The following is an 8,706-nucleotide window of genomic DNA, read 5'->3' as shown; positions in this document are numbered from 1 at the left end:
CACAGAACTTGCAACAACAAGTGAGGAAAAAACAGGCATACAAAACGAGCATTCCTGGTGAAAAATAGCTCAAGATGAACAAAATCCAGAGTATTGCAATCAAACAAAAAGGTAAATAAAAGTAAATGAATAAGTAAACCCTAGAGAAGGAATAATCATGAAAACACAAGTCACTTGGAGGTAGGCATCAGTAATCACCTCCTGATAGTCAACAAGGCATGATGTTGGCACAAAAAAACAAACAGAAAAGAACCATTGAGTCTGCTCCAATCTTTTTACCTCCCACTGTAATTTATTTTAACGCTTTCCCCTCCAATCGCTCCAAAATCCTACCCCTCTCCCTCTATCCTATCCCCCTATACTATAGCTGTACCTACACATGGTCAAGCGCCGTCGTCATCTGGCGGCATCCTGGGTGTGCGGCGCCATTAACTTATATGGGAATGAAATACTTAACACTTTTTTTTCTCTCCTGTGTAATTAATTTGTAGTATTTCGTACAGATTTGGTTTTCTTGGCTTCCGTGGATGATTTTTCTTTTACCTGGTATAGTAAAAGACGGATTAGCATGTCTCAGAAAAGGCCAAAAGGTAATCAGAGGTTCCTAAGAAAATCTCAATTCCATCCCCATACCAGCCCCGTTTTTCCAATCCTTCATGGGAAATGATTTTTTTTTCTCATCTGTATTAGCATTTAATGGCTTCACAAGTAGGTGTGAAGAGATTGAGTCCTTTGACAGATCATCAGAAAACCTTAAAGTCATTACCAATAAAGACAGATTATATCTCAACCCTTTTCCTCTACTTCAGTTTCATTTTGCTTCTGTGTGTGTGTGTGTGTGTGTGAGAGAGAGAGAGAGAGAGAGAGAGAGAGAGAGAGAGAGAGAGAGAGAGAGAGAGAGAGAGATATTTCTTTATTCATTGTCATTTAGAATGACGGATTAGGATTGTGTTTTTAGTTACATTGAAATATTAAGAAATGTCCGACTGAAAACTGATTAATCAGAATTGCTTACAATAATCATCAATAGTTAAACAGGAAATTAGAAAATTATATTGAAAACTTCGTATATAAGTTATATACGTGATAATAGATACACAATATAAAGGACACTGACATCTAATATTACAAAGCTAACTTATATTTTATTCACATTACTTTAATACTTTTGACATTTTCAACAGTCCTGTTTAGAACACGTATTCTAAAAAAATTCGTCGAAAGTGGACATAAACACCTATTACCACTAGCTAAATCAATAAACTTTTCAACAACACTAGACCATTTCTTAATGTGTCCATTACCAGTCTTTAACGCCGTCTCTCCATGGTTGCAATTAAACAACCTCTCCATCTTTTCCAAAGGTTTAAGGAATTCAGCACTGGGATAAACAAGTGTTCCTCAGGAATTACAAATATCTTCTATCCAAGTTCCTTCATCTGAATCAGGTATTTTTCTCAACAGTTGTTAAGAAAAGTACCCCAGTCTGTCGTTCACCAGTCTGCGGTACCCTAAACGTCTATCTAGTTCACATTCCGGTGCCGCTGAAGTACACACCATTAAAGCCTTTAATTTAAATGTTACCTACATTATGCGATTGCCATCGGCTCTAACTGGACGTCTGGTTGTTTTTCCACATAGATACATGGATGAGGATATTAGGGTGAATCTCCAAATATCTTTGATAGAGGCTAATCCTTTAGTATGGCGTAAGAATCTGGTAGAGTATAAATGTCCTTTATAAGCAACTTTGTAAGATTTCAAATAGTCATTGCACAGGTGTTTATTACTGTCAATATGTCAATCTAAAAAATCATATAAAAGTATAATATACGAATATACAGTATATATATATATATATATATATATATATATATATATATATATATATATATATATATATATATATATATATATATATATATGTATATATTAATACATAAAACAGTTGGGGATGGTGAAAAAGGATTAAGCTGGATTGGTAGTAGGAAATTAGCTGACCTAGAGTATGCTGATGACGCTGTCCTTATTAGCAGAGTACTAAAGAATTTACAATGCTTGGTTACCAGAATGAATGAAATATCACATGAGGTTAGGTTTAAGATAAATAGAAGAAAACAGAGATGATAAGAACGGAATATGCAATGGAAGATGAAATATCATTAGAAGGAAAGAGGATTATTGAGGTAGAATCATTTAGATATTTAGGAACTATGATCTCTAATACAGGGTCGTTAGAATTGAAGTTTAATGAAAGATTGAAAAAAGGAAATCGGTCAATGGGTAGATGGAGCAAATTTTGAAATCAAATCTCCTGAAATTGCATATAAAAATCAGCCTATATATCCAAGGGCATCACTGGCTTCTAAAATGTGGGGGGGACATTGACAGGCGAAGCTGGCGAGCGCAGCGAGCCCTCACAGCTGGGGGGTCCTGGGGGTGCGCTGTAAGCCCCCCGAGAAATCTTTTTAATTTATTACCTTTTTTGGTGCTTTTAAAGGCACCTGAGCAACATATTTCAGCAAAATACAAGACCTGTATCCTGCCTGAAATCTTGTTATAAGCTTTTTAATTTTGTATCTGTCTGTCAAGTTATACAAAATAATTTGAATATTTCTTAAATTCATTGGCCAAACATGATGACATTAAAGCTTTGAGCATGAAGTATTACCTTAGACCCTTTGTAATGATTAAGATATAAACACTATTATATTACTTGAATATTTTAATAAAGCCTGATTAAATCAACATGCATGGTTTATTAAATGATTAATTCACATTATATGAAAGCAAGAATCATGTTGTTTCATTCAAATAAGATTATTATCATATCATTTAAAGTATTAAGACGAAAAATAACCTGTGTCAATCCTGGCAATTCTGTTAGTCAGAATCTACCAAAAATGGTCCTTCGTTTGTCTTCTGCTCGGATGAACTCCTCAGCAATCGCTTGTGGACTTAAGGTAGCTAGACGGTCACGATGTACATGGCAAATCATGAGGTGGTTAAGGCGTTGCTGACTCATACTGCTACGTAACCATGTCTTCAATCGTCTGAGAGCACTGAATGACCTCTCAGCTGTGCAAGAAATTGCTGGGAGACAAGTAAAAGGCGTAACAATGCTTCTACCTGAGGAAACATTCGGCGAACTTCTGGTACCATATCTGCGAAGATCTTTCTATAATCTTCAACTGTTGACCCTTTAAACTGGTTGTGGAAGAAATCGAGTTGCTGATTCAGAGATTCATTGAGTTCTGGATACTTAGTGATAATTTCTGGCTTATGTGTCCCAGTCAACAGTACTGACGATAAATCTTGATACTCGGTGAGATCAGCGGAAGTGAAGTATTCTTTAATGTTCAGTATGGCAGCATTAATAACACTGAAGAACTCAACTCGATAAAACTCTTCAGCTGAGTCATGACAGTAGTTAGAGGCAAATCCTAATCCTTGGTCTAGCCTCTTTGGTATTTTTTTCTTTCTTGGAAGAGGAATTGCGTCTAGGTCACGCAGATGGAGCTTCTGTTCTGCTTCTTCAAATAATCTCTTGAATTTGTGCTCGCATCGAAGTGACTGTAGGCTCTTTATGGTAACCTCTGCAGCTTCTAGCATTCCAGATACTGTCACTTTTGATCCTTGTAGGCTCTTGTTGAAGTTTTCTAGACATTGAATAAGAGGAAGTGATCCATATAATCCAAGTAGACATTCCCCTGAGGACAAACATTTGTACAAACCTGCTGCTCGGGATGCAGTTGTTGACCCTAACTCCTTTGCTGCCTCCTGGAGGGCAGCCAGTACATCAGGGTAATTATCTAATACTGCTTTCACTGCAGCATATCGTGTAAGCCACCGTGTAGGACATATTGGCTTCAAACTTGTTGGTGAAGGAGTGTTGAGATCATCTGTGTGAATATTAAGGTACATATGTTTGAACTTTCCTGAACTTCTGTAGAGGGTGCCTAGCTCTTGAAGGTTGTCTAAAGCATTTTTTATGAAGAGAGAATTTGGTATGGCCTTGCTGATAATTAGGTGGGTAACATGAGCTCCACAATGCACATACAGAGCTAGTGGTTGCACCTTCTTTATCTCTGCCTGACAGCCTTTATATTTTCCTGACATGTTACTGGCACCATCATATGTTTGAGCCCGGAGGTGTTGAATTGGTAGTTGAAGAGATATAAGCGTGTCTTGCAGCATTTTACTAAGAAACACTCCTGTAGTTGCCGACACTTGGTACAATCCTAGCAGCTCTTCATGAACATTGAGTTTGTCATCGACATATTGCACACACACAGCCTCCTGTTCATTGCCTTGGATATCTTGGGTTCCATCAGTAATAAGGCCAAACTGTGTTGACATTTGATTAACATCATTGCAGATTTCTCTAACTACAGCATTGGCCATTGTCTTCAATATTTCATTTTGGATTGGAACAGAAGTATATGAAACTTTGTTGGACAACCATACTTTAAGCTTTTTGTCATCCTCAGCCCTCAACTGCAAAAGTTTTGCAAAATTACCCTCTGAGGTTTCATGACCTCGGATGGCAAGGCCTTGCTCTGCTAGGTATTTCAGTGTGGTAATTATCTTAATTAGAGCAGCACGTGACTGGTGTTGATCATGCAAAAGTTGAGATGATAACTGGCTACTGATACCTTCTTGATGTTTGTGGAATTTTAAATTTTCTACTGACAACTTGTGTGCTGCACTTTTTTCATGACTGCGGAATTTCTGAATCGCTTTTTTCCAGTTAGAAAACCCTGATTTTAGGAATACATCTTCAGCACACCGAGCAAAATCAGACAGCCTTTGATGTGAAGCTCTTACACATGTATGACATAGAACTCCACCAATACTCTCATGAAAATGCAACCATGGGAATTCATTGTACCAACTACTTTGAAATATTAGTGTCTTATTCTTGAGTTTTTGTACAGGGATGCAACTAGCAGGTGGTTGATGTGGTACCTCTGGTAGGGTTGGAAGTTTGTGGTCTGAAGTTCCTCAACTTGTACTTGGATTCAGTGACACTTCCAGAAAGCTTGATGTTTTAGCTTGTTTTTCTGTTTTTGTGGTTCCTGAACTACAGGTAGGCCTACCTTCACCAGATTTATGTCTATGGTTTAATACTGGACCCGGTATATTATTTGCTGTACAAGAATATGAGGGAACATCAGTATCTCCTGCTGCCAAAGATACCAATTCCTTTGATAAAACTTGGGCTGATGATAAAGTAACTTTCTGTTTTTCTTGTAGGCCTATATCTAAGGGAGGTGTAGAAATTTCAGTTTCTTGACGTTCTTCTGTTTGTGTGGATGAAGGATTTGCTGCATTTGTGGATTTTGTTTGTGATGTTGAGGGCCCCGGCCTTGAGAAGTAATTTCTGATATCCATTCTCTGTTGTAGATATAAGACTTATAAGCAAATCTGTAAACAGACAGACAGACAAACCAACAAATAGACAAAAAATGACATGACAAAAACAATATACCCTTTATACTTCGTACGTTCGTTTATGGACTATTGGACTTAAGGCTTGGACAGTCTGACAGACATAAACAGACAAACCAACAAAGAGACAAAAAAATGACATGACAGATGACAAAAACAATATACCCTTGTCCCTTGAGGCTTGATACTTCGATTATGGACTTTAGGCTTGGTCAGAGACACACAAGCCAACAAATAGACAGAAAATTGCATGAAAAAATATACCCTTGGCATGGCTTAATATATCGTTTATGGACATTAAATTGTCTAGTTAAAGGTTAATGCCATGAGCATGGTGGTTTGGGGGGGGCGAGTAACCTTGAAGGGTCGTAGGACCTGCTGTTGCTTGACTTCTATTGTAAACTCGAATTAAAAATAAATAGATAAATAACTCAGGCTCCCTCTGCAGTTTGCCTACGGCCCTACGCACGTATTTAAAGCCATGTACGGTATTTATACCTCGACCTACATATTCATTACCGGGCATATAAATAGTACAACCTATCACAATACCACAGATTTCATTAAATATAAATGAACTGATATAAAACCTTGTTTTTTTTACCTGAAACATATGGCGTAAGCTTGTACTATTGAAACTCGAAGATCAGCTGATCGAATGGTGAGCTATAGGCGGGAAAAATGTAAATAAACCATTTTAAAGAAAACGATGATTATTGATAGAAAACGTTGATTATTGATATTTTTCTAGACCAACTAAAGTATTTTTGCACACGCACGGACATAATTTCTAGTTTCATCCCTTAGCTGAATATTACATTGGTATAATCACCATAGTGAATACTAAAAATGTGGGGGGGGGGGGACAAATGATACTATGTCCCCCCACTTTGAAAAGTGGGGGGGGACTTGTCCCCCCCGTCCCCCACCTGTTGACGCCCATGTATATATCAGTTTAGTGAGATCGGTGTTACTGTATAGACAAGAGTCGTGGTATGACAATGAAGCTATATCCAACAGATTTTGTGGATTTGTAAATAAAGCTTTCAAAAGAAGTAGAAGCTATTATAAAAAACTCAAGAGATGGAAAGTCCCTGGATACGGTGGAATAACTGCTGAGATGACTTTGGCTAAAAATGAAGTGACTACCAGAATACTTACTTATTTGGTAAAATGTGGCATGAAGAGGCAAAACCTGATGAATGAGAGCTAGGAGTGTTGGTGAAAATGCCCCCAAAAAAGGAGATCTGACTGATTGCAATAATTACAGAGGCATCACACTTACGTCAGTCGTCATGAAAATATATAGTATACTCATTCAATAGAGATTAGAGAGAAAGATTGATGAAAAGCTGAAAGATGAACAAGCAGGATTTCGAAAAGGTAGAAGTTGCGCTCACTAAATTATCATTTTATGACATATAACATGTTGTGCAGCAATGTGTAAAACATAGAAATCCACTTTTGATGGCAATTGTGGACTACGAAAAAGCCTTTGATAGTGTTAACCGGCCAATTTTGTGGAGAGTCGTGTATTATTAAGGAGTTCCTCTTAAATATGTAATTTTGATTAAGTCTGTACATGAGCACAGCAAGTGTAATGTTGATGTTAATGGAGCCCTATCAAATGGAATTCCAGTGAACAGTGGAGTACGCCAAGGTAATGTGTTGTCACCTATGTTGTTTATCCTCCTCATGGATTTTGTAATACATAAAACAGTTGTGGAGAGTGGAGAAGGATTGGACTAGATTGGTAACAGGAAATTAGCAGACTTAGAGTATGCTGAAGACGTTGTCCTTATTAGCAAAACGCCATAAGACTTGCAAAGCTTGCTTACCAGAATGAATGAAATATCACATGAGGTTGGGCTCAAGATAAATAGAAGAAAGACAGAGATGATGAGAACAGAGTATGCAATGGAAGATGAAATATCATTGGAAGGAGAAAGGATTAATGAGGTAGAATCAGTATTTAGGAACTATTATCTCCAATACAGGTTCTTTAGAACTAGAGTTAAGTGAAAGATTGGAAAAAGCAAATTAGACAATGGCTATGTTAGGTAAAATTTCATCAGTTCTCTCGCTCATCCCACAGAGAGAGGACCACCTGACTGCTGCTGCTGCTGCTAAGCTGTCTCGCCTTGCTGACTGCTGACCACCTGCTGCATTTGCCTGGAGATTAGCTGCTGCTGACTACTGGTGTTTTGCTGCTTTCTCTTCCCGCAGAGATCGCCGCCGTCGCCAGTATTCCTGCCTGTAAGGGCTGCCTTGTGCTACCCCTAAAGAATTGGCTAATCCTCAGCCCCTTTTATAAGGAAAAAATCAAAAGGACTTGTTAGGCTTTTCTCTAAAGCTATCCTAACTTTTTCTAACTACTAACAGATCCTCCTGTTGAACATCCAGTAGCCCTTGTGGTCTTTAAAACTCCGGTCAAAGCAGGAATAAAGGATCAAAACTTCCCACTCTCGCCGTCTGTGGCAAGTGGCACAGGGCCGCTAGGCTTGGCGCCTATAAGTCAAGGTTAGGTGATAGGTGTTAGGGAATAGGGCTTTGCTAACCTGACATATATAAGCCAGGTTTTAAAGTCATACACTTAGCTTCAATAAAGAAATAGGATTGTACTTTGTTTTATTTCATCCCAAAATTTCTCTGCCTGCAGGAGTGGACTGCTGGGCCGTCTTAGTGCTTTGTAAGCAGTATGGAGGCTCCCCAGCTGCGACTTGTGTAGGCCAGTACCTAGCTACAAATAGGATAGATAGGGCCTCCCTGATTAACCGTTCTTTAACAGATTTTGTTATTTATCCTTCTATCTCCATCTATAACTTTGTCCAGGGCCTTAGGGATTAAAGGGTTGGACAACCCAACCAGACACACTGTCTGTCCTCTCCCTCCCCCTCTATGGACTTGGATAAGAATCGACAATGGCAGAACTAGAGCTCATGGCTTGTGACCAACCCAATAGGAAAAGGGTTCAGGAAGACACTTACCAAGACAAGGAAAGCCTGGAATGGACTCAGGTCATGAGGAAAAGAAACAGGCAAAAAGAACTCTGCCCCTGCCCCTGCTGAAACCAGACCTCAGGCTCAGACAGTCGAAGGAAATAGGAACTCAACTGCTGAAGAGCAGAACATTGGCAAGACCTACTATTTTAGGGTAGTAGCCAGCAACTATTCAGAGGCATTTAAGGCTATTACAGCCTTTGAGCAAAAACACAGAAACTTGAAGATAGTAGCCAAACCCAACTGACAAGGGAAT

At 38.6% G+C, this 8,706-nt stretch overlaps 1 protein-coding gene across 1 annotated transcript; it reads right to left on the bottom strand.

The window, feature by feature from the left end:
- Positions 1-2,887: 2,887 nt before the first annotated feature.
- Positions 2,888-5,724, bottom strand: LOC137654090 (zinc finger MYM-type protein 1-like). Its single transcript, XM_068387731.1, has 4 exons — positions 5,716-5,724; positions 5,100-5,397; positions 3,308-4,970; positions 2,888-3,164 (listed from the first exon to the last, which is right to left on the bottom strand). Exons 1-4 carry the CDS (start codon positions 5,722-5,724, stop codon positions 2,888-2,890), a joined length of 2,247 nt encoding a protein of 748 aa, XP_068243832.1.
- Between the last annotated feature and the right edge of the window lie 2,982 nt (positions 5,725-8,706).

This window comes from Palaemon carinicauda, chromosome 15 (genome assembly GCF_036898095.1).
Source record: "Palaemon carinicauda isolate YSFRI2023 chromosome 15, ASM3689809v2, whole genome shotgun sequence".
NCBI lineage: Eukaryota > Metazoa > Arthropoda > Malacostraca > Decapoda > Palaemonidae > Palaemon > Palaemon carinicauda.
The sequence above is the reverse complement of the archived record's forward strand: the minus strand, read 5'-3'. Positions and strand labels throughout refer to the sequence as shown.

Excerpts from the sequence above, each read along its gene's own strand:
- LOC137654090 (XM_068387731.1), bottom strand. Across the intron at positions 4,971-5,099 it reads TAGACATAAATCTGGTGAAG|AGGTACCACATCAACCACCT; the intron begins GTAGGCCTACCT and ends CAACCCTACCAG. Across the intron at positions 3,165-3,307 it reads ACCGAGTATCAAGATTTATC|ATATGGTACCAGAAGTTCGC; the intron begins GTCAGTACTGTT and ends AGATCTTCGCAG.